Genomic DNA, 27,757 nt, shown 5'->3' with positions numbered 1-27,757 from the left:
CTAAATAAGATTACGTTCTGACGTCCTGGGTGAACATAAATTTGGAAGGGATAATGAAAAGGATCATGACAAAGAGTACTTAAAACATGTGTTCAGTCAGATCAAAAAATAAAACATTGCCAATACTCCAAAAGTCACCATATGCCCTTCAGAAATCACAATCCCTGTTAATTTTACTTACCCCTATGCTATAATCACACAATGCATTGTTACTATTATTATTTTGAACACTTATTGTTTAGATCAATTAAGAAAATGAAAAATAGTATTTGATTTTACCTTATATTATTCCTTATTTGATACTCTTCCTTTCTTTATGTAGATCTAAGTTTTGCCCCTATATTATATTCCTTCTCCCCAAAGAACTTCTTTTAACATTTCTTGCAAAGTAAGTTGTTTTTGTTTGTCTGAGAAAATCTTTATTTCTCCTACACTTTTGAGGGATAATTTTTGCTGGATATAGAATTCTACACACCACTCTGTATAACAACAAGGATTTACTATATAGCACAGGGAACTATATTCAATATCTTGTAATAACCAATAATGAAAAAGAATCTGAAGCTATATACCTGAAACTAACACAATATTGTAAATCAACTATAGTTAAATAAAAAAATTGTAACTATGAAAAAAATGAAATCCCAACCCCCTTCCCATCAGATATAACCAGTGTCCAGACTTGTGATAGTAATTTCTATGTATTTCTTTGTATTTTTACCACCCATACATACAGCACTAAACCGTGTTCAGTTTTACCAGTTTTTAAGCACTATACCAATGAATTTTACAATATGTGAATTCTATTGGGTCTTTCTTTCTACTTAACATTATATTTGTGAGATTTATTCATATTGCAATGTGTAGCCATAGTTCATTCCTCATCATTGCAGTATAGTATTCCTTTATCTGAACATACCAACCTTTATCCATTCTACTGTGGTTGGACACGTGGGTTGTTTCCATTTGTGGGGGTATAAGTATCAGTGCTGCTACTGTGGTCATTCTCGTACATGTATCCTGGGACACATGTGTAGGAGTTTCTCAGCGTCTAGGAGTGGAATTGAGGGGTGAAGAGTTCATATATCTTCAGCTTTAATAGATGTAAACTCTCTTTACATCTATTAAAGGGATTGTCCCAAGTTAAAATTCCACCACACATGTGTGAAGGTTCAGGTTGCTCCATATCCTTGTCCATGCTGCATATTGTCAGACTCTAATCTGATGGGTATTTGCTTATATTTCATTATATTCTTTTTTCCCTTTCTTAATAATTAGCATTCATTTATATTGCTTTTTATTTTCTTAGTCTTTAGTAAAGTGTTATTTTCCATGCCTTCTATTTTTAAAATTTCAAACATGGAGAAAAATTGAAAGACTAGTACATCCATACCCCTCACCGACATTTAACAACTGTTGACATTTTGCCACATTTGCTTTACATCTCTTTTCATCTACATGAGAATGGTGTGTGTGTGTGTGTGTGTGTTTGTGTGTGTGTGTGGTTTATCACTAAACTGTTTGAAAGTAAGAGACATTAAGAAGCCTTACTCCTAAATACTTCATTATGTATCTCCTAAGAATACAAAATTTCTCCTATATTATCATAGTATTATATCACTCTTAAGATATTTAATATTATCACACTAATATTATCTAACATAGAGTTTGTAATTAGATTTCTCAATTTTAAATCCAGGATGCAATCAGGCATCACACATTGCATTTACTTTGCTTTAGAATAGTTCCGCTGACTCTGTGTGTGTGTGTGTGTGTGTGTGCATGCGCGCGTGCACACACCTGCACATATCTTTCTGTCTGTGTGTCTGATTTTCAGAACGTTGATATTTTTCAGGAGTCCAGGTCTGTGTTGTTTGTTTCATTGTGATTTTAATTTCATTTTCTTGATGAGGTTGGAAACCTTCTCAGACATTTATTGGCCATTTGAATAGCCTCCTTTGTGAAATGGCCGTTCAATTCTTTTGCCCTTTTAGCAAATGTAGAAATGTCTGTTTCCTGCATGCATGTCTTTCCATCTGTTTTTATCTGTGTCCAGATGCAGTCTTGTTTCAGAGGTCACTCTAGGTATGCATCAAAGCAGTAGTTCAGCCCCAAAGCCCTGTGGTAGATATGGCAGATCTCAATGATAACTACTTACCTTCAGTACTGCTACAGAGAAGAGGGAGCTAGAAAAGTGTTTTGATTATATGTCATGAATAGTCTATCTCCAAACTTCATCTCTAATCTTACATGCATTTCTTATAAATTTTAAAAAGTTCTTTATCATTGTGGATACTTGCTCTTTGTTGGTTATATGTGTTGAAATTGTCTATTCCCATTCTTTGGCTTATCATTTCACTGCCTTTATGGTTTCTTTTTATGAATAAAAGTTCTTCATTTTTATGTAATAAAGTTTATTAATTTTTCCTTTCTCCTTAGTGCATTTTGTACTTTGATTAATAAATCCTTCCCTACATGAACTCAGGAAAATATTGTCCTTTATTCTAAAAGCTTTATGATTTTTTTCCTTTTATATTTAAGTCATTAAATTGATTGATTTATGTGTATAATATGAAGTAAGGATTCCAGTTTCTTTTTTTCATATAGATAACCGTCTATCCCAATACCATATATTAAAAATGTTGTCCCCGCACTGTTATTGTATGTCTAGCTCTGTCATATATCAGGTATTCATATATGCATGGGTGTTCTTCTGGGTACTTTCGTTCCTTTGATCATTTTAGCTATTACAAAATCAATATCACTACAATATCAGTATTAATGTCTTGATACCTGGTACAGCAGAAGAACAATTCCTTCCACCTTGTTCTTCTTCTAAAGAGTTTTATCTACTTTTGGCACTTTGCTTTTCCAAATTTTAGAATCAGCTTGTCAAGTTCTATATACACATGCACACACACACAAACATATACTCTCTCTCTCATGTGATTTTGATTGAGATTCCATCAAGGAAATCAGTTAAGGACAATTGACTTATTTATTGTATGAATCTTCAAATCTTGGAATGTAAATATGGTATATATTTTCATTCATTTAATCTTTAATGTATATTTTCTGTTTTCTATTCTAACATTTTGTGAAACTGAATAGGTTTTTTTCTTAATTTTTAAACAGCTTTATTAGGTATATAATTTACATATAATGAAATTCACCTATTGTGTTCAATTAGGTGTATTATACTAAATTTATTGAATTGTGGAATCATTACTACTTCCAATTTTAGGACTTTTCCATGACTCTGCAAATTCCCTTGAACCCGTTTATGGTAAATAACTCCCATGTCTACCCCAAACCTTTGTCTCTACAAATTTGTCATTTCTAGATATTTCATGTAAATAGAATCTTATAATATATGATCTTTGAAGTTTTGCTTCTTTCAGGTAGCATGATGTTTTTGAAGTTTGCTCATGTTGTAGCATGTATCAGCAATTCATTCCTTTTTGTTGCTAAATAGTTTAACGTTGTATAGATGTACCACATTTTGTTTATCCCTTTACCACTTGATGACACTGGGTTGTTTCCACTTTGGGGCTATTATGAACAATGCTGTAAACATTCATGTCCAGGTTTTTGTGTGGATATGTTTTCATTTCTCTTGAGTGAATAGAATTTCTGGGTCATACAGTAACTCTATGTATAAACTTTTGAGGAACTGCCAAACTGTTTTCCAATGTTTCCAACTGTTTTCCAAGTAAAATGGATGCACCATTTTACTTTCTCATCAATGATGTATGAACGTTCCTACTTCTCTACATCCTTGCCAACACTTATTATTGCATATTTTATGCAATATTTATTATTATTATTGCATATTTTTGCATATTCATTATTGCATATTTTTATATTTATTATTGCATATTTTTTATTCAGCTATTCTTGTGGGTGTGTACTGTTATCTGATTGTAGTTTTAATTTAAATTTCTGTAGTAACAAATAATCTTGATACTTTTTCAAGTGTTTATGAGCCATTCATATGTCTTTTTTTGATGAAATGTCTATTCAAATCTTTTACCCAGTTTTTGATTGGGTTGTTTGTTTTCTTAGTATTGAGTGGTAAGGGTTCTTTATGTATTCTGAATACAAGTCCTTTACAAGATATATGCTTTGCACTTATTTTCTTCCAGTCTGTTTCTTTTTGTTTTCTTAATGGTGTTTTTTGAAGCACAAAAGTTTTTAATTTTAATGAAGTTCAATTTATTAATTTGTTCTGTTATGACTTGTGCTTTTGGTATCATATCTAAGAAATCTTTGCTGAATTCAAGGTCAGAAAGATATTCTCCTATGTTTTCTTCTAGAATAGTTTTAGCCTTTACAATTACATTTATTATTCATTTTGAGTTAATTTTTGTGTGTGAGATAAAGGATCAAAATTCATATTTTTGTATGTGGATGTCCAATTGTCCCAGCATTGTTAATTGTAAAGATTATTATTTCCCTGTTGAATTATCTTGGCACTTTTGTAGAAAAATCAGTTGATCATAAATGTTAGTGTTTACTTCTGGACACTCATGTTGGTTCCATTGATCTATATGCCTATACTGTATATATGCCTATCCTTACACTCTGAATCTCTTTACCTTTATAGTAAGTTTCGAAATCAGATAGTGTAACTCCTCCAATTTTGTTCCTTTTTCTCAAAATTGTTTTGGTTATTCTAGGTTCTTTGTATTTCCATGTACAGTTTAGAAGCAGCTTGTCAATTTTTCTACAAAAAAAAGCCTGCTGGAATTTTATACAGATTGTGTTGAATCTGTAATTCAATTTGGGGAAATTGCTGTTTTAATAATATTGAATATTCTAATCCATGAATATGGAATGCATCTTCCTTTATTTTGATTTTCTATAATTTATTTCAGCAATGTTTTGAAGTTTTCAGATTATATATACTTCTTTTACTAAGTTCTAAATATTTTATTCATTTTTGAGGATATTATGAATAGAATTTTTCTTATTTCATTTTCTGATTGTTACATGTAAATATATAGGAATACAGTTGTATATCCCTCTTGTATTCTGTGACTAAACTCTTTTATTAGTTATAGTAGTTCAGTGCATACCTTAGGATTTTCTACATAGACAATCATGTTGCCTATGAATAAAGACAGTTATTTTTTCCTTTCCTATCTGGTTCCCAGTCTAAGGGAGAAAACATTCAGTTTTTAACCATTAACTATGATCTTACCTCTAGGGTTTTTGTGCCTGCTCTTTAGCAGTATATTACTTTCTTATGGGTACTATAATTACCATAAGTTTAATGGCTTCAAGCAACACAGAATTTTTCTCTTACAGTTCTAGAGGTCAAAAGTCCTAAAATCAATATGTCCACAGGGCTGCATTCCTTCTGGGGTTCTCTAGGAGAGCCTTTTCCAGCTTCTGGAATCCACCTGCATTGCTTGGTTAATGGCCCCTTCCTCACATTACTCCAACCTCTACTTCCATCCTACCTCTCCTACTGTTTCTGACTCTTCTTTCTCCTTCTTATAAGGACCCTTGTAAATTACATTGGGATCACCTGAATAATCAGTGACTTAATCACATCTGCAGGGTTCCTTTTACCATGAGACATTTTCACAGATCCCAGGGTGTAGGATGCAGACACCTTTGGTGCCTACCATGTGCACGTTGAGGAGGTTCCCTTCTATCCTAGTTATTTGAGGATTTTTTGAAAATCATGAATGGGTGTTGGATTTTGTGTACTGCTTTTTCTGCACCTACTGTAGTGAGCATGTGGTTTAAAGTTTTAATCTGTTAACATGACATATTTTATTAATTGATTTTTAGATGTGAAAACAATCTTTCATTCCTGGGATAAATCCACTTATAAGTGTATCATCACAATCATTTTTATATGTTGCTAGATTAAGCTTGCTAATATTTTGTTAAGGATTTTTGTGTCTGTTTTCATGAGGGATATTGGTCTGTGGTTTTCTTTGCTTATGATGTCTTTCCTTAGCTTTGGTTTCGGTGTAATAATGACATAGTAGAATAAGTTGGAAAATATTCCCTCCTTTATTTTCTGAAAGTGTTTGTGCAGGATCGCTATTATTTCTTAAATATTTGATAGAATTCACAAATGAAACCATCTGGACCTGGACTTTTCTTTGTGAGCAGTTTGTTGATTACTAATTCAGCCTCTACTTATTATAGGTTTTTCAGCTGTTTTTCTTGAGACTGCTTTGTTAATTTATATCTTCCTTTGAATTTGTCCATTCATCTAAGCTTTCTCATTTGTTGGCCTAAAGTTATAATTAATGTTCCCTTTTAATCATTTCCATTTCTATAGGGTCAGTAATGATGCCTCTCTTTTAATTCTTGACTTTAGTCATTTTTGTCTTCTCTCTTATTTTCTTGGTTGGTCTAGCTAAGGGTTTGCCATTTTGTTAATCTTTTCAAAGAACCAGCTTTTGGTTTCATTGATTTTTCTCTACTTTTAATGTTCTGTGTTGCACTGATTCCCTAATCTTTATTATTTTCTTCCTTCTCCTTTGTGTTTAGTTTGCTCTTTTTCTAGTTTCCTACGTTGGAAGCTCAGATTATAGATTTGAAACCATTCTTTTCTGATATAGGTGTTTAAAGCTCTGTACATTGTTTTACCTGTATCCATAAATGTTATGTTGTGTTTTCATTTTCATTTAGTTCAGAATATTTTAAAATTTCCTATGGAAGTTCTTTGACCTATGGGTTACTTAGAAGTGTGTTGTTTAATTTCCAGATATTTATATTTTCCCAGATTTCTTCTAGCAGTATATCTCTAATGTGATTCCATTATGGTCAGAGAAATACTTTGTATGTATTAAAGAAATACTTTGTATGATTTCAGACTTTAAAAATTTTTTGAAACATACTCCCACCTTGGAGCCCTCACTCCAATATCAGGATGATAGATTACTTCACTTTCTGTAAGGCTTCTCTCAAATGTCACCTTCTCAATGAGACCTACTCAGACCAACAGTAAAATTGCAACCAACATTACCACCACCTTCTAGCCCTTCCAGTTATCCCTTATGCTGCTGTATTTTTTCTTTTTCATAGCACTCATAACCTTCTAGCATACCATATAATTTACTTAGTTCTTTGAAGATAGGGATCTTTGTTTTATTAATGTGTCCCAAGAACCTAGAATACTACCTGGATCATAATAGTCACTGAATAAATATTTTTGAGTGTATACATTAGTATATTCATCCACTTGGTCATATGTAACCAAAATTTGTTCACTTTTGTTGTAATATAGGATTTCATTATATAAACTTACTACAATTTTATAATTGATTCTTCTCAGGTGGATACTTATATTTTTGCTAGTTTCAGGCCTGTTATAAATAGTACTGATCTAAATATTCTTATTATTATATTCTGGTGCACTATGCCCAAATTATTCTAGGGTATATATGTAGGAGTGGAATTGATCGGTCATATTATGAGCATATATTCAGCGTTAGTAGGTAACGTCATGGTGATTTGCACTGTGGCTGCACATTCCTACCAGCAATGTATGGGGGCTCCATTTGCCCTACAGCCTCACTGACATGTGGTATTGGTATTCTTTTTTATTTTTTTCCAATATGGTATTCCCTTCTTAATTGGTATTTCCCTGAATTCTAACATTGAGCACTTTTGCCTATATTTATTAGCCAGTGTATTTCCTCTTTTGCGAGGCACATTTTTCTGTCTTTTGCCCATTTTCCTAATGATTGTGTTCTTTATCAGTTATTTGTATAGCAAATATCTTTTTCCATTCCGTGAGTTTTCTGTTTAGGATATTTTGATGAACAGAAGCTTTTAATTTTAATGTAGTTGAATTTGTCGATATATTCCTTAATGGTTAATGCTTTTTGGGTCTTAAGAAATCCTTCCATAAATATTCTTATACCCTGCTGGTGGAAATGCAGAATAGTACAATTCCTACAGAGTAGAATTTAGCAATGTATAGAAAAATTACATACACATTTGCCTTTTATCTCAGCAATGCCACTTCTTGGAATCTATTTCAAAGATATACTGAGAAAATACAAAATCCTGTATGCAGAAGGCTGTTTGTCAGGGCATTATTCACAATAGCAGAAAAGACTGGAAGCAACACCAAGGTGCATCAGTAAGGGAGTAGTTGAATAAACTATTGTACATCCACACAGTGAAGTACTATGCAGCTATAAGAAGGAAAGGGAAGAGCCCTATACATTAATATGGAATTATCACCAGGATATATTGCTAAGTGCAAAAAAGTAAGTTGTAGAACAGTGAAGTAAGTTACCTTTTACATAAGAGAGGGGGTGTAATGAATTATATCTATATATATATACACAGGCACACATACACACACAGAGACATATATATGTGTGGTGTGTTTGTGCCTATTTGCTTATATTTCAAAAAAAAAACCAATGGAACCATAAAGCCAAAACCTAATAAAATTATTACTTATGGAGAAGGAAAGGAGTGGGATGAAGGGGACAGAGGTGGAAGTGAGACTTCTGTGAAGGTACTGTATAACACAGTTTTCACTTTAGACCCATGTAAATGTTTCGCATAATTTAAAAATTTAATCAAAAGGGAAAAACGATCAATCCTTAAAATTTATAAACAGCCTGAAGCAAATGAGCCTAACTATGAATAAAGTTGGTAGCATAACCATATAGAGAAAATAATTATTTAAAATGATTTCAAAACAGTATTTGTATATTCCTAATGGGATATATTTTAAGGTCAAAAGTAACTGCAAAGAATTATAAAACTGTATTAAGTAGTTGTTGATAGTCATATTAGTATTGTTGATAACCATATTAGTATTGTTACTGACATTTAAAAGTTCTCTATACTGTAGGAAAAAGCTAATAATTTTGTTAATATCATTAAGAGCCAATATCTTAAGCACATGTGAAAAGAGATACAAGTCAAAAATCAAGGAGTTCGAGTTAAAACCTTGTAATCTTAAATTTGAAGTGGAAATACCAGTATGAATTTATGATTTATTTTTCATAAAAATTTTCCTACCTTTGTTCACTGAAAAGGCCTAGAAGCAACAACAACTCAACATTTATGAACAGAACTAACAACGTATTGTGGTTTCTAAACACTATTTCCCACTAACAGGAGCCAGTGGTCCTTAGAGAAATATTCCAGCTTTGAGTCAGGAATTATACAAGATGAGCTTAAGACATCTTGCTGTGCCAGAAAACTGGAAAGCAATACAGGAGCCAATTTTAAGGGACTTTCACTAGTCCTGAGTGGGATAATTTGACCACTAAAAAGAATGACTATATTTAATTGAAACACATCAAATATATGAAAATACAGGTCTCACAATTATACTAAAAATAATCATTTTTAACACTTTTAAAGTACCAACTCATTACTTTTATAGTTGGTAAATAATGGGAAGCAAATCAAGCATTTATCCTGCTTTTGCTGTATGAACTGTATGTAGGGAAACCACATAGTTGATGACGGTAAGTCCATTATAGAATTCCAGATAATAAATACAGAAGAAATAATAGAAATAATAAGTACAAAATAAATAATAGAATTAGGGGAGCCCCATTTTACAACTCTTAATAAATTAATGGATTTAGACAATGGTCATCAATAGATGCAAAACCCCTTAGGTGAAATGTGAACGGGAAAACTTCATAATGGAAAGATCAGACTAATACCACCTGAATCCACTGATCAATTTTAGCATCACTAAAAAGGGGACCACTAAACATTATGTGCCTTATGACATGATGTAATAGGAAATACACATCTATATAATATATGGAGGACTCTTGCCTAAAAATATTGAACCCAAATCTAAATCAGCACTATCCAATGCAACTTTCTACAATGATGTAAATGGTCTTTATTCTGCCCAGTATGGTGTCCCACTAGCCACATGTGCTTGTTGAGCATTTGATATTCCTAATTTAACAGAGGAACTGACATTTTAAAAATTAATTTAAATAGACTCATGTGGCTAGTGGCCACATTGAAAGCATAGCTCTAGATTTAACTGCCAGTTTGTAAGAAATAGAGGGGATTGAGGAACAAGTTAAATAATATCATGAGGAACAGCCAGTCAAATTCATTTGTTCTATGAACAAATGATGTGGTTTCTCTAATAAATCAATGGGATGGGGAAAGAAACAGATTGGAGGGGTGGGAAAGAAGGGGAACTGTTTGTTTTTTTAATGAGGCTTAAAAGATATAACAGCCAATGGCTGGTTTAGATCCTGAACCAAGTGTAAAAAGATATCTTTGAGAAAATCAGGGCCATTTGAATATGAACTCAGTAGTAGATAATGCTAAGGAATTATTATTAATTTTGTGAAGTGTGATAATGCCATACTAGTTACATTTTTCAAATGTCTTTATCAGTTAGATGCATGTACTTGCATGACCCTGAGAGTGAGCACCTCAAATTTTGTACCCCAGGTGCCTCACTTGCCTTACCATAAACCCGGCCTTGCCCAAGATGCACTGTAATAACATAGCTATATATTATTGTCATTTTTCACAGGTTGTAAACACCTTCCCCAGCAGAGTTTCATTATCTGAGATTCAAATTTTAATTTTTATTAATTTGTCAAAGGTTGTATTGGTAGGCTTTGTAGAACTTCCCTATCTCTTTGTCTTGATCCAGATGAACCCCAAAAGAAGAACAAAGGTGATCCCATGAACAACCTGGAAAATTTTTACCAAGAGATGATAATGAAAAAACGTCTTGAAGAGTTCCAACTAATGAGAGGTGAACCCTTTGCTTCCCACTCACTGGTCTCAGCTACATCAGTGGGAGATAGTGGCACAGCTGAGAACCCGTCATTACTCCAGGACAAGGGAAAACAGGCAGCACAGGGTAAAGGTCCCAGTCTCCATGTGGCAAAAGTTATTGATAATTCACCTGAGCAGTGTTGGACGGGGCCTAAGAAGCTGACGCAGCCAATAGAATTTGTCCCAGAAGATGAGATCCAGAGAAATCGTTTGTCAGAGGAAGAGATCCGAAAAATTCCTATGTTTTCTTCATATAATCCAGGGGATCCAAACAAGGTATAGGCCAAACCAAGAAAACAAAATGGGTTGTTTTCATTTTTATTTACTTCTACCTAAAGTAATACTTTTATATTAGCTTTTATTATACCAAAGAATCATGACATAGGCACAGTGATTGTGTTTTTCCTTGACCTTGACTATTCATCCTCTGCTATATAAGTAGCTCTGACTATATAAGTAACATATTTCCTATGATGTTCTTTGTGGTTTTCTAATGTCTTAAGCTACCCTTAGAATTTTAAAGAAATCTTGATCAGTCCATACCCACTAGAAACCCTCAATGGAAAAAAGTAACCTCTAATTTCCTAGGCTACTAATAAATCAAGTAGTATTCATAGTACCACCATATCTGGTAGCCATGGTGCCTGGTTGTGAGTAGGGTTTAGTATTACCACATGAGTTTTCTCTTCAGAATGCTCCACCTGGCTTTTATATGACATATGACTTAAGTTGCTGATAGCTAAGCAGCAAAGTGAAAGCACAGGGCCTCTAAGCCTTGAGGAATTGGCAAATATCTAAGAAAAGTTGTAAATAATCCTTGTTTTGTTGATCAGATCATTATTTCACATTCATGGTATATGTTACATACAGAATTGAAATTTTCATTATCATGTCACTCAAAGAAGCAACACAAGCCCCTGGAGTATATACTTGATTGCGTCTAATTTAAAAAACGAAACCAAAAAAATAATGTTAGCTTCTGGCTGTCCCTGAATTTTTAAAAAGGCATCGTAGGTAAGGAATATTAAAGCAGTTTCCTTTGAATGATTGCATTTCTAGTATATTCTTGATGTTCAAGGGTAGCTGGATTTTTATTTATTTTTTATTATGAAATATTACTCATTACAAAAAGTTACAGAGAATAATATAGCAAAATCCTTTGTACCCAGCCAGCCATCTTTATCAATTCTTGCCGTTTTTTTTCTTGACCATGCCACGCAGCTTGTGGGATTTTAGTTCCCTGACCAGGGATTGAACCCAGGCCCTTGGCAGTGAGAGCACAGAGTCCTAACCACTGGATTGCCAGGGAATTCTCTATCAATTCTTAACAGTTTCCATACTTGCCTAATTAAAAAAAATAAGGCCTTATAGAGACGCCTGAAGACTTTCATGTATCCCTCACCAATCCCATTCCTCTTTCTCCTTTCCAGTGGTAACCACGATCCTGTATTTGCTATTTATCATTCCCATCTGTGTTTTTATATTTTTACTATATATCTATATATTCATAAACAACATATAGTTTTACATATTTTTAAAATATATAGATGATACCATACTCTACATACCCTTCTACAACTTGCTTTTTTGACTCAATATACAAGTTTTTGAAATTTATTTCTAAAGATATAAGGAACTATGTAGTATTCCGTTGTAGAAAGATACTATAATTCATTTATCCATTCTCCTGAAGATTTTTTCTTTTCATTTTTTTCTGTTATAGACAGTTCTGCAGCAAACATTATAGTACATATATCCTGTTGCATATGTACAGGAGTTTCTCTAGGACAGGTTTTCAAATTTTAAATTACTATTATTAGGTCACAACCAGCAATTTTTTAAAGAAATGAAATAGAATAGAAAATATCAAAGTGCATTCCATAGAGTAGTAAGGATAATTATTGTTTCTTGAAGCTTTTGTTTAATGTGTGTGTGTGTGATATGTGTGTGGGCCAGAATATAAAATGCATTTCTTCCTATAGATCTCAGTCAAAAAGGCCAGAAAAATGTTGCTCTATTGCAGTGATTCTCAAATGTTAGTGTGCAGCAGAATCACCTGGAAGACTTGTTAAAACACAGATTGCTGGGTTCCGCCCCCAGAATTTTTTGTTCTATACATCTGGAGTAGGACCTGAGAATTTGCATTTCCAGTTTCCCAGGAGATACTGATGATGATGCTGGTCTGAGAGTGACATTTTAAGAATCACTGTTCTATATTACATATCTAGGAGTGGAATTACTGTGATATAGGGTATGTGTATCTTCACCTCCATGAGCAGGGTTTAAGAAATCTCTTTCACATCTTTGCTAAGACTTTAAAGTTTTTGACTTTTTATTTTTGCCAGTCTAATGTCTTTGAAAGGTATCTCATGGTTTTAATTTGCATGTTCCTGATTTCCAATGAAGTTATGCATGTATTCATACATTCATTAGTCTTTCAGGAACCTTCTGTGAATTGCCTGTTCTGTTTCTTTGCCCATTATTTGATTATTTAGTTTTTAATATTATTTATAGATTTTGATTATTTAGTTTTCAATATTATTTATAGATTTTATTTTAAAATTCTGGATACAAACCCTTGCTGCACCTGGTGAGTAGCTTATATTTTTAACATTGTTTCTGTTGTCTTTTGTTAAGCAGAAGCCTTTCATTGTAACGTAATTAAATCATTGGTATTTTATTTGATGGTTTGTGCTTTTTGAGACATTTTAAGGAAATCTTTCCCTACAAATCAATAAGAAAAAGAGAAACGACCCAATAAAAATGGCCAGAAGATATGAACAGGCAATTCACAAGGGAGAAAACATGAATGGACAATTAACTTATAAAGTCTCATTAGTAATCAAAGAAATGCAAAATAAACTACAATGAGATACCATTTAACACCCAGGATGTTGGCGTACATTTAAAGGCCTGACAGTGCCAAGTATTGGTGAACACATGGAACAGCAAGAACTCTTAATATACCGCTAGGTGAATATAAATGAGTACAACCACTTTCAAGAACATTGTGGCAATATCTAGTAAAATGAAAGATGCTCATACACTATAAGTCAGTAATCCCACTTCTTGGTATCTATCCTAGGGGACCTCTTACACATGCACATTAGATGTTATAAGGATGCTCATAGTAGCATTGTTTATGAACAACATACATGTTCATAAGCAGGAGAATGGATAAAGCATGTTATATTCATAAAATAGAATACTATACAGAAGAGAAAATGAATGAAATAGAACTACAGGTATCAATGTGGATGAAACTCGCAAACCATATTGAATGAAAAAAGTTTGTTGCAGACTTTGGGTTTCAGTGCCAACATGTAAAGTGCTTAGAAGTCATCACTGCTCTCTTACAACAGGAAGAACAGCTGAACAAACTAAAAATCAATGACTTTTCTTGGACCCATCAGGGATTTGACATCAGAGAGCAAACTGCAACCCTGAAATCTGGAGAGACAAGCAATTACAAAGAATGACAGCCCAGATCTGCTTATCAGGAGCAGAAAGCACTAGAGCCATAAACTGGTAGGAACACTTAAGCGGTAACTTTGACAAATTGCAGGAAGCAGAGTGTAGATTAGTGTTTGAGTAACAAACTCCTGGGGGCCACAGTCTATGGGGGCCCCCACATTTTCATGACTTTTACCTCCAGGAGCTCCACTGGGTTGTCAGTGTGAAGAGCCAAGAAAAAGTCTCCTGCTCCTGGCATGGTAACAGGAAAAGTAATCAATTTGAAATACATCCAGAGCTTCTACTTAACAGAGAGCTATCCAGCAAGTAAAACAACTTTACCAAAGCCTTCTCTAGTGTGGAAGAAGGGAAATTATCCAACTCCAGGCTCCTCTAGCCTTACTGTCTCATCTAAGAGAAAGAGAATAAAAGCTGTGAAATACTTGTGAAGGTTACAGGCTGAGTACATGGGCACAATAAAAGACTGAAACTTAATTATAGGATTGCAGAATGTTTTCCCATACCCCACACCTTACTACCACATCAGCAGGGCTTCAGTATGTTAACTGTGGATTACAGTCGAAAGACCTGCAAGGCTCAGACTCTATGACGTTTTTAAGGAAACCCAAAGAAAACAAGGGAGACAAAAACAAGGATGTCAGAGGAAATTGAAAAACCTCTGACACCTACAGCCAGAGTAAACATTAAACACAGCCCAGCTTCTAGCCAGATTAACATAAAACCTCACATTAATGACTTGTTTATCTCAGTTTCTATTATGTTATGCATCGTGTCTGGTTTTCAACAAAAAAGAAATGGTAAGGCATGCTAAAAGAAAAACCACAGTCTCAAGAGACAAAACAAGCATCAGAACCAAACTGAGATACAACATAGGTTTTTGAATGATCATATATATGGAATTTAAAATAACTATAATTAACATGATAAAGAGTCTTTTAGAAATAGTATACAACATGCAAGGACAAATGGATAATGTAAGCAGAGAGATAGAAACTCTAGAAAGATGCAAGAAATCAAAAACACTATAACAGAAATGATGCCTTTGGGAGTTCCCTTCTGGCCTAGTGGTTGGGATTCTGGGCTTTCATTGCCATGGCCCAGGTTCAGTCCCTGGTCAGTGAACTGAGATTCCCGCAAGCCATGCGGCATGGCCAAAAAAAAAAGAAAAAGGAAAAGAAATAATGCCTTTTATAGGCTCATGGGCAGACTGCATACAGCCAAGGGAAGAATTAGTAAGCTTGAAGACATGTCAATAGAATCCTCCCAAACTGAAATGAAGAGATTTTTAAAAGACTTTGAATATGTAACAGGGGCTTCCCTGGTGGCACAGTGGTTGGGAGTCCGCCTGCTGATGCAGGGGACACAGTTTCGTGCCCTGGTCTGGGAAGATCCCACATGCCGCGGAGCAGCTGGGCCCGTGAGCCATGGCCGCTGAGCCTGCGCGTCTGGAGCCTGTGCTCCACAACGGGAGAGGCCACAACAGTGAGAAGCCCGCATACTGCAAAAAAAAAAAAAAAAAAAAAGTAACAATATCCAAGGACAATTTCAAAAGGTGTAACATACACATTATTAGAATAGCAGAAGAAGAAAGGAGCAGAAGAAAAAAAAAGAAAGGAGCAGAAGAAATATTTGAAGTAAGGATGGCTGAGAATTTTCCAAAATTAATGACAGACACCAGACCACAGATTCAGAATCCAAGCAAAGAACACAAAGTAGGATAAATACCAAAAAAATACACCTAAGCATATCATGTTCAAACACAGAAAACTGAAGACCAAGAGAAAATCTTGAAAATGGCCAGAGAAAAACTACCTATAGAGGAACAAAGATAATAATTACACTGGATTTCTCATCAGAAGCCATGCAAGCAAGAAGAGAGTAGAGTAAAATATTTAAAGTGATGAAAGGAAAAACACCCACCTAGAATTCTATATCCAGGAAGAACAATCATTCAAAATTGGAGGAAAAATAGTTGATCAGACAAACAAAAACAGGGAATGTACAACAAACTAAGTAAATTAATATTGGATTATAACCCAAAGTATAGAATATCTATGAGTCAATACTGATAATAAAATGACTGAATTAATCAATAAATGGGGGAGAGGAGACAAGTATCCCATGAAGAAGAATTCTAAATAGTTTATGTAGATGCTCCACCTCAAGGAAGGGAAGCATAACTCCTGACTTCTTAGTTTTGAGCTACTCTTAGTGACTTCTTTCCAAAGAATACAGTATGGAAATACAGAAAGAAATAAAGAGTAACATTACAGTGTAGAAACCCAGCAAACACTGCCTCAGGTGATCGAAGCAAAGATCAATCATAAATCATGTTGATAGTATGTGTGTTTGATATGATGTGATCAAAATTATACTTTTTCTCTGTAGTCTTCCTCCTAGTAATCCATAACCACAATATAACCATAGGAAAACATCAGAAAAATTCTAGTAGTGGGGACTTTCCTGGTGGTCCAGCAGTTAAGAATCCACCTGCCAATACAGGAGACACTGGTTTGATCCCTGGTCCAGGAAGATCCCACGTACCGCAGAGCAACTAAGCCCGTGCACCACAACTACTGAGCCCACGCTCTAGAGCCTGCAAGCTGCAACTACTGAGCCCACACGCCACAACTACTGAAGCCCACGCTCTGTAGAGCTCGTGCGCCACAACTACTGAGCCCATGTGCTGCAACTACTGAAGCCTGCATGCTCTAGGGCCTGCGTGCCACAACTACTGAGCCCAAGTGCTGCAACTACTGAAGCCCGCATGCCTAGAGCCCGTGCTTTGCAAAGAGAGAAGCCACCACAATGAGAAGCCCATGCACCGCAGCGAAGAATAGCCCCCCCCACCACAACTAGAGAAAGCCCGCATGCAGCAATGAAGACACAGCGCAGCCAAAAAATAAATTAAAAAAAAATTCTAGTAGTGGAACATCCTACAAAATACCCAACCAGTACTCCTCAAAAATGTCAAGATCATTAAAAACAAGAAAAGTCTGAGAAACTGCCACAGCCAAGAGGAGACTAAAGACATATGAAAACTAAATGTACTATGATATCCTGGATGGGATCCTGGAACAGAAAAAGGACATTAGGGAAAAACTAAGGAAATCTAAATAAACTATGGACTTTAGTTATTAATAATGTATCAATATTAATTAATTTATTTAAAGAAACGTACCATAGTAATGTAAGATGTTAATTATAGGAGATATTGGGTGTGGGGTGTATGGGAACTCTTTGTACTACTCAGTTTTTCTATAATTCTAAAACTGTTCTAAAAATGAAGTATTTTTAAAAAATGTAAACAGGTAGCTGCAGAAAATGCATACAGTATAATACCATATATAAAGTTCAAAAAATAGAAAACAACACTGTTTATTGCAGAGGGATACCAGGAAGAGCTTCATCCTCTGTTACCACTTGGAGTTTCTGTTTTTCTCTTTCACAGAAATATTAATCTTGTTTTTGAGCCTAGCTGTATCTTTGTGTGTATCTTTGTATATATGAATATATATATATATATATATATATATATGTTGTGGACATATACATACATACATACCCATGTGTATGTATGTATGTATGCATGTATGTATGTATATTTTTAGAACAGAGAAGATGCATCCAAGCAAGAAGTGACCGAGCCACCTTGACCAGAAGTCCTCTTGATTTTTAAAAAAATGTTCGTATCAAAGGGAATAATCTTAGTATGGATCTTTCCTACTTGGTGAGAAACTTGCAGTATGTTTCACATACCTCTCCCTTTCTCTGGTTATTTAATTTGATGATGCTTTCATAATGAGTATTTCAGAGCCAAAACTCTGGATCACCTGAAATTACTTAAGTGAATCACAAATCAGTTATTCTATGCCCTTACCTTTAAGATATGAGCGTGGTTAAATGCTAAATATGTGAACATCCAGCTTCAAAGGCTTTGAGACATAAAGAGTCTACTGCTTATTGCAATGTTTAATATATTTACTCATATGTTTCAATGGTAAGTCATTTAAGCAGGCTCTGTTTTCTAGCTCTTTACTTTTGCTGTTCCTGTCCGAATTTTTCTCAAGTTTTTTTAAGCTATAAAGCATTTAACTTATGCTAGCCAATGTATCTCTTTTTTTCTCCTCCAGTGCAATAAAATGCACATAACCTGAGATCTACCTTTAACAAAATTTCAAGTGTACATTACATATTGTAAACTGTAGGCACAGTGTTGTACAGCAGATCTCTAGAACTTTTCATCTTGCATGACTGAAATTTATGCCCACTGAACAGCAACTCCCTGTTTCCTCATCCTCCCGGGCCCTGGAAACTACCATTCTACTTTCTGCTTCAATGACTTTGACTACTGTAGATACCATATATAAGTGAAATTTTGCAGTATTTGTTCTTCTGTGACTGGCTTATTTCACTTAGCATAGTGCCCTCGAAGTTTATCCATGTTGTAGCATATGACAAGATTTCCTTCCTTTTTTCTAGCTAAATCATATTCCACTGTATGTATATACCACATTTTTTTATTCATTCATCTGTGGTGGACATTTATGTTGCTTCCACCTCTTGGCTGTTGTGAGTGCTGCAGTAAACATGTGAGTTCTGATATCTCTTCAAGATTCTGATTTTAATTTTTTGGATAAGTAACCAGAACTGGGATTCTTGGATCATATGGTAGTTCTATTTTTAATTTTTTGAGGAACGTCCATACTGTTCTCTGTAGGAGCTGTACCATTTTCCTTTCATACCAAAAGTGCACAAGGGTTCCAATTTATCCACATTCTCATCAACATTTATTTTCTGTATGTGTTCTTTGAAGAAATGCCTACTTAGGTCTTTTGCCCATTTTTTTCAAGTTGTCTTTTGCTATGGAGTTGTGGTAGTTCCTTATATATTTTAAATATTAACCTCTAATCAGATATATGGTTTCCAAATATTTCTCCCATTCCGTAGGTTGCCTTTTCACTTTACTGATTGTTTCCTTTGCTGTGAAGAAGTGTTTTAGTGATGTAGTCCCACTTTATTTTTGCTTTTGTTGCCTGTATTTCTGCTGTAATATCTAAGAAATCATTGCCAAGGCCAGTGTCATGAGGTTTTTCCCCTATATTGTCTTCTAGAAGTTTTAGAGTTTCAGGTCTTATGTTTAAATCTTTAATCCACTTTGAGTTGATTTTTGTGTATAATATAAATAAGAGGCCAATTTTATACTTTTGCATGTGGATATCAACTTTCCCCAACGCCATTGGTTGAAGGGACTATCCTTTCCCCATTGTGTATTCTTGCCCCCCTTATTAATCAGTTGACTGTATATGTGTGGGTTTATTTCTGGGCTCTCTATTCTATTCCATTAGTCTACATGTCTGTCTTTATGCCAGTATCATACTGTTTTGATTATTGTAGATTTGTAATATATTTTGAAATTAAGAAGTGTGAGGCCTCCCCAGTTTTGTTCTTACTTCTCAAGATTGTTCTGGCTATTTGGGGGTCTATTCTGGTTCCTTATGAATTTTAGGATTGTTTTTCTATTTCTACAAAAAATAACATTGGGATTTTGATACGAATTGCATTAAATCTGTAGACCACTATGGATAGTGTGGACATTTTAATAATATTGTCTTCTAGTCCATGAACATGGGACATCTTTGAGTCTGTGTTGTCTTTAATTTCTTTGAGCAATGTTTTGTGGTTTTCAATGTACAAGTCCTTTACTTCCTTGGTTAAGTTTTTCTTCAATTGAAGTATGTTTCACATACAAAAAAGGCTGTACATATTTAATGTATGCATCTTGGTGGGTTTGAAGATAAATATACACCATGAAACCATCACCAATACAATGCCCTAAACTTAACCATCACCTCCAGGAATTTCCTCCCTCCATTTTTTCTTTTGATAAGAATATTTAACTTAAGATCTATCCTTTTAACAAATTTTTAAGTATCCAATACAGTATTGTTAACTATATATACTCTGCTGTACAATAGATATATAGGACTTACTCACCTTGCATAAGTGAAACTGTATACCCTTTGATGAACACCTCCTCAATTACCCCTCCTCCTAGCCCCTGGTGAACACGATTCTATGCTTCTATGAGTTTGACTATTTTAGATTCCTGATATATGTGGGTCATGTAGTATTTGTTCTTCTGTTTCTGGTTTATTTCATTTAGCATGTGTTCCAAGTTCACCTATGTTGTAGCAAATGACAAGATTTTATTCGTTTTTAAGGCTGGATAATACCTTGTTGTATTTATACACCACATTTTCTTTTTATCCATTCATCTGTCAATAGACATTTAGGTTGTTTCCATGTCTTTGCTATTGTGAACAATGGTGCAGTGAACATGGGAATGCAGATATTTCTTCCAGCTTCTGATTCCAGTTCTTTTAGATATATAGCCAGAAGTGGGATTGCTGGATTATGTGTGTTCTATTTTTAATTTTTTAATGATCTTTCAACTGTTTTCCATTGTGGTTGTACAAATTTACATTTCCACCAACAGTGTACAAGGGTTTAAAATTTTTCCACATCCTTACCAACACATCTTTTTTTTTTTTTTTTTTTTTTTTTTTTTTGCTTTTGAGTTTCAGGAATCCCTTATATATTTTAGATATTAACCCTTCATTAGATACATGATTTGAAAATACTTTCTCCCATTCTGTAGGTTGCTTTTTAACTTTGCTGATTGTTTCCTTTGCTATGCATATTGGTTTGAATTGATGTAATGACACTTGTCTGTTTTTGCTTTTGTTTCTTGTGCTTTTCACAGCATATCTAAGAAATTATTGCCAAGACCAGGGTCAAGATTTTTCTATGTTTTCTTCTAGGACTTTTAGAGTTTTATGTCTTATTTTTAAGTCTTTACTTCCTTTTGAGTTAGGTTTTGTATAGGGTGTAAGAGAAGCATCTAATTTCATTCTTTTGTACTGGATATCCAGTTTTCCAAACACCGTTTATTAAAAAGACTATCTTTTCCCCATTGTGTATTCTTGCCCTCCTTGTCTAAGATCAGTTTACGATAAATGTGTGGTTTACTTCTAGGCCCTCTATTCTGTTCCATTGGTCAATATGTCAGTTTATTTTTATGCTAGTACCTTACTGTTTTGATTACTATAGTTTGAAATCAGGATACGTGACACATCGTACTTTGTTCTTCTTCCTCAAGATTGCTTTGTTGATTTGGGGTCTCTTGTGGTTCCATATGAATTTTAGGACTTCTTTTATTTTCATAACATTTGTAATTGGTTGTTTTTTTTTTTTTTGGCTATGTTGGGTCTTCTTTGCTGCACACAGGCTTTCTCTAGTCGTGGCGAGCAGGGGCTAATCTTTGTTGTGGTGTGCAGGCTTCTCATTGCGGTGGCTTCTCTTGTTGCAGAGCATGGGCTCTAGATGCTCGGGCTTCAGTAGTTGTGGTGCAAGGGCTCTAGAGTGCAGGCTCAGTAGTTGTGGCGCACAGGCTTGTTGCTCTGCAACATGTGGGATCTTCCCAGACCAGTGATCGAACACTTGTCCCTTGCATTGGCAGGTGGATTCTAAGCCACTGCGCCACCAGACAAGTCCCTGTCACTGGAATTTTGATAACAATTGCATTGAATCTGTAGATCACTATGAGTAGTATGTACATTTTGACAATATTAATATTTCTAATCCATGAATATGGGATGTCTTTCCATTTATTTGTGTCTTTTTCAATTTTTTTTAATGTTTCTGTTTTTTTTTTTTTTTACTGAAGTATAATTTACAATGCTGTGTTAGTTTCTGGTGTACAGCAAAGTGATTCAGTTTTTTATACACACAAACACACACACAGACACACAAATACAGTTAGTCCCCTACATACAAACCTTCAATTTGTGAACTTTCAGAGATGCGGACATGCATTTACATGTCCAATCACGTAAGTTAGTTCACATGTCTGGCGTAGATTGTCACATGCATGCATCCTCTACAAGTGATTGTGCTTTTGTGTACTTTACAGTAGTGTATAGAGTACAGTAGTACAGTATCTTTATTTTAAGCCCAGGATGTCTGGAAGCAAGCATAAAAGCAGTGGTGATGTAGCTGGTACTGCTAAGAAGCGCCAAGTGTTAACGATGGAAACAAAAGTGAAAATACCTGAGAGAGTGGAGCGAGGCAGAACAATGGTAGATGTCACTCGTTCTTATAACATGAACCTTTCAACCATCAGCATGATTTTGGAGAACAAGGACAAGATCATGTAACATATGAAGTCTGCTGTGCCAGTGATGTCAACAATAATATCAAAGAAGCGTGGAAAAGTGATGGAGGAGATGGAGAAACTTCTCAGTGTGTGGATGCAGGATCAGCATCTGCGTTGAGTCCCACTCAGCTTAATGCTGGTTTAAGAGAAACCTAAAAGCCTTTATGAAGACTTGAAGAAGAAACACGGCGAAGAATCCGAGGGCGCATCTTTTAATGCCAGCCATGGCTGGTTTTATCGGTTCAAGGCTAGAGCCAACCTTCACAAGGTAAAAGTAAGTGGCGAGGCAGTGAGTGCAGATAACAGTAGCTGCCCAGGAATTTCCTGAAATGTTTCGAGAAATTATCGATAAAGGTGTGTATTTACCTGAGCAGGTTTTTAATGTGGATGAGTCAGGACTGTACTGGAAGAGGAAGCCAGACCGAAGTTACATCAGTAAGGAGGAAAAGTTGATGCCAAGCTATAAAGCAGCAAAGGATAGGCTATCTCTGTTGTTTGGTGGTAGTACTTCCAGCGATATGAAGCTGAAGCCTCGCTTAGTTTTATCATTCAGAGAACTCAAGAGCCCTTAAAACATAGCCAAGGGCTCTCGTCCTATTGTGTGGAAGAGTAACCCCAAAACCTGGGTTACATAGGCCATTTTCCAGGACTGGTTTTTCCACCAATTTATCCCAGAGATAGAGAAATATTGCTTGGAGGAGGATGTCCCATTCAGCATTCTTTTGCTGCTCAACAGTGTCCAAGCCAACCCCCATTCATGGACGATTTTCATCCCAACATCAAAGTACAGTAGTTCATATGCCACTGAATTCTACATCGCTCATCCAACCTATGAACCAGGGAGTTATAGCAACCTACAAGAAATATTATTTACATCACACTTTTTATCAGGCAGTAAAGGTGAATGACGAATCAAGAACAACTTGGCGACAATTTTGGAAGGACTATGACATCTACAAGGCCATAAAAAACATTGACTTTGCTTGGCGTGAGGTTATGACCATCACCATGAATGGGGTTTGGAAGAACCTTGGCCCACAGTTTGTTCACGATTTTCGTGGATTTGAGAAGGTGGATGAGGAGTCCAAAGAGGTCTTCAGCAATGTAGTGACCCTCAACGAGCAGCTGGAGCTAGATCTGCAAGAGGACGACTTCATTGAACTCCTTGCTGTGCAGCACGAGGAGCTTACTAATGAAGACCTGATGGAATTGGAGGCCCAGAGAAAGGACGAAGAGAGACAAGAGGAAGAAGTAACTGGAGAACCGAAAAGATTCACAATGCAGGAAATGGCAAGGGGATTTTCTTTATTTAAGGAGGCACTGTTAGTTTTTGAGGCATAGGACCCGAAAGTAGAAAGGTACACAAAGGTTGCAGCAGCCGTTCAGAATGCAGTCCAGTTTTACCGTGTCATCTATGATGGGAAAAAAAGAGCTACTACCCAGACATCACTAGATCATTTTTTTAAAGAGGGTAGATAGAACTGAATCCAGCAAGGAGCCAGAACCTGTGTCATCAACGTCAGGCGTGAGTGAAATTGCAGCTTGCCCTCCATCTCCTGTTGCTGATGATCCTTCAGCTCTACCATCTCCCACTTCCTCTCCTTCCTCCAGTCAGTAACTCTTCTTGCCTGTTCACTCAATGCCAGCCCCTGTATGCCAGCTGTTGTACTGTACTACTGTACTTTTCAAGGTACTGTACTGTAATGTATAAAATGTTTTCTTTATTTTTTTGTGTTTGTTTTTTATGTATTATTTGTGTGAACAGTATTATAAACCTATTACAGTACAGTACTAAATAGCCAATTGTGTTAGTTGGGTACCTAGGCTAACTTTGTTGGACTTAGAACACACTCTTGAAATGGAAGTCATATATGTAGGGGACTTACTGTATATAATTTTTCAGATTATTTTCCATTATAGTTTATTACAAGATATTGAATATAGTTCCCTGTGCTATACAGTAGGATCTTGTTGCTTATCTATTTTATAAATAGTAGTTTCTATCTGCTAATCCCAAACTCCTAGTTTATCCCTCCTCCCTGCCTTTCCTCTTTGGTAACCATAAGTTTGTTTTCTGTGTCTGTGAGTCTATTTGTGTTCTGTAAATAAGTTCATTTTTATCATATTTTAGATTCCACATATAAGTGATATCATGATATTTGTCTTTGTCTGACTTTCTTCACTTAGTATGACAATCTCTAGGTCCATCCATGTTGCAGCAAATGGCATTGTTTCATTCAATTTTGTGCCTAGGTAGTATTCCATTGTATATATATACCACATCTTTTTCCATTAATCTGTTGATATATATTTAGGTTGCTTCCATTTCTTGGCTATTGTAAATAGTGCTGTTATGAACACTGAGGTGCATGTATCTTTTTGAGTTAGAGTTTTCTCCAGATATATGCCCTGGAATGGGATTGCTGGATCATATGGCAACTCTATTTTTAGTTTTTTAAGGAACCTCCATACTGTTCTCCCTAGTGGCTGTATCAATTTACATTCCCACCAACAGTGCAAGAGGGTTCCCTTTTCTCCACACCCTCTCCAGCATTTATTGTTTGTAGATTTTTTGATGATGTCCATTCTGACTGGTGTGAGGTGATACGTCATTGTAGTTTTGATTTGCATTTCTCTAATGATTAGTGATGTTGATGATGTAATTTTTAAAGGGATATTTTTTTAACTTTCCCTTTCTGATATTTCGTTGTTAGTGTAAAGAAATTCAACAGATTTCTATATGTTAATCTTGCTGAATTTGCTTATCAGTTCTAGTAGTTTTTGTATGGAGTCTTTAGGGTTTTCTATATATAGTATAATGTTATCTGCATATAATGACAGTTTTACGTCTTTCCTTCTAATTTGGATACCTTTTATTTCTTTTTACTATCTGATTTCTGTGGTTAGGACTTCCAGTCCTATGTTGAATAGAAGTGGTGAAAGTGGGCATCATTGTCTTCTTCCAGATTTTAGTAGGAAGGCTTTTCCCTTTTCACTGTTAAGTATTATGTTGACTGTGGGTTTATCATAAATAGCTTTTTCTTATGTTGAGATATGTTTGCTCTATACCCACTTTGATAAGAGTTTTTATCATGAATGGATGTTGAATTTTATCAAATGCTTTTTCTGCATCTGTTGAGATGATAGTGTGTTTTTTGTCTTTTCTTTTGTTGATGTGGTGTATCACATTGATTGATTTGCGTATGTTGAACCATCCTTGTGACCCTGAGATGAATCCAACTTGATCATGGTGTATGATCCTTTTTATGTGTTGTTGGATTTGGTTTGCTAATATTTTGTTGAGAATTTTTTGCATCTATGTTCATCAAAGATATTGGCCTGTAATTTTCTTTTATGGTAGTGTCTTTGTCTGGATTTGGTATCAGGATGATGGTGGCTTCATAGAATGACTTTGGTAGTGTTCCCTACTCTTCAGTCTTTTGGAAGAGTTTGAGAAGGATTGATGTAAGTTATTCTTTATATGTTTGGTAGAATTCCCCAGTGAAGACATCCAGTCCTGGACTTTTGTTTGCAGGGAGTTTTTTTTAATTACAGATTCTATTTCACTTCTAGTGATTGGTCTGTTCAAACTATCTATTTTTGATTCAGTTTTGGTGGACTGTATGTTTCTAGAAACTTGTCCGTTTCTTCTAGGTTGTCCAATCTGTTGGCATATAACTGTTTATAGTATTCTCTTATTTTTTTTTGTATTTCTGCAGTATCAGTTGTGATTTCTCATTTATTTGGGTTCTCTCTCTTTTCTCATTGAGCCTGACCAGAGGTTTGTCAGTTTTGTTTACATTTTCAAAAAAACAGCTCTTGGCTTATTGATTTTTTTCCATTGTTTTTTGATATCTATTTTATTTATTTCCTCCCTGACTTTTATCATTTCCTTCCTTCTGCTGACTTTAGGTTTTGTTTGTTCTTCTTTTTCTAATTCTTTTAGGTGGTAGGTTAGGTTGTTTATTTGAGATTTTTCTTGTTTTTGAGGAAGACCTTTATCACTATGAAGTTCCCTCTTTGGACTGCTTTTGCTGCATTCCATAGATTTTGTATGGTTGTGTTTTCATTGTCATTTGTCTCAAGGTATTTTTTAACTTCCCCTTTGATTTCATTGTTTTTGACCTATTGCTTTTTTAGTAGCATGTTTCATCTCCATGTAATCATTTTTTTTCTCGTTTCTCTTTCTGTGGTTGATTTCTAGTTTCATGCTGTTGTGGTCAGAAAAGATGCTTGGAATAATCCCTGGCCTCTTAAATTTGCTGAGGCTTGTTTTGTGTCCTAGTATGTGGTCTGTCCTAGAGAATGTTCCAGTGTGCACTTGAAAAGAATGTGTATTCTGGTTGTTGTTGTTGTTTTGTTTGATTTGGTGGTTTTTGTTTTTGTTTTTTTTGGATGCAGTGTCCTGAAAATATCAATTAAGTCTGTCTGTTCTATTGTGTCATTTTGTTGCCTTATTGATTTTCTGTCTGGAATATCTGTCCATTGATGTCTTTTGAGATGATTTGTGATTTTTATCCTTCATTCTGTTAATGTGTTATATCTTATTGACTGATTTTCATATGTTGAACCATCCTTGCATCACAGGGATAAATCCCATTTGGTCATGATGTATGATCCTTTAAATGTGCTTTTTAATTCAGTTTACTAGTTTTCTGTTAAGGATTTTTGCATCTGTATTCATCAGGGATATTGGCCTGTAGTTTTCTTTTCTTGTAATGTCTTTTTCTGCTTTTGGTCAGGGTAATGGTGGCCTCATAAAATTAGTTTGGGAGTGTTCCCTCCTCTTCAGTTTTTGGGAAGTGTTTGAGGAGGATTGGTATTAATTCTTCTTTAAATGTTAGGTAGAATTCACCTGTGAAGCCATCTGGTCCTGGGCTTTTCTTTGTTGATTATTGATTCAATTTTATTGCTAATTATATATCTATTCAGATTTTGTATTTCTTCATGATTTTGTCTTGGTAGGTTTTATGTTTCTAGGAATTTATCCTTTTTTCTAGGTTATCCAATTTGTTGGCATATGATTATCAGAGTAGTCTCTCATAATACTTTTTTATTTCTGGGGCATCCATTGTAATGACTCCTCTTTCACAGCTAATTTTATTTGAGTCTTCTTTTTTTTTCTTAGCCTAACTAAAGGTAGTCAATTTTGTTGATCTTTTTAAAAAAAAAAAACAGCTCTTAGTTTGGTTGATTTTTTTTCTATGATTTTTCTAATCTCTGTTTCATTTTTTTCTGTTCTAATCTTTATTATTTCCCTCTGATAACTTTGAGCTTAGTTTATTCTATTTTTTC

At 34.9% G+C, this 27,757-nt stretch overlaps 1 protein-coding gene across 1 annotated transcript in view; it reads left to right on the top strand.

Annotated features, from left to right (window-relative positions):
• RBM41 (RNA binding motif protein 41) overlaps positions 1–27,757 on the top strand; it is a gene marked incomplete at both ends in the record, with an annotated part of 63,670 nt that overhangs the window by 31,643 nt on the left and 4,270 nt on the right. Inside the window, one exon of the mRNA XM_079727450.1 lies at positions 10,643–11,046. Within this exon, the coding sequence (XP_079583576.1) occupies positions 10,643–11,046 (404 nt within the window). The remainder of the gene's footprint in view (positions 1–10,642; positions 11,047–27,757) is intronic.

This window comes from Hyperoodon ampullatus, assembly GCF_949752795.1.
Source record: "Hyperoodon ampullatus genome assembly, chromosome: X".
Lineage (NCBI taxonomy): Eukaryota > Metazoa > Chordata > Mammalia > Artiodactyla > Ziphiidae > Hyperoodon > Hyperoodon ampullatus.
This window is presented reverse-complemented; position numbering and strand designations above follow the sequence as displayed.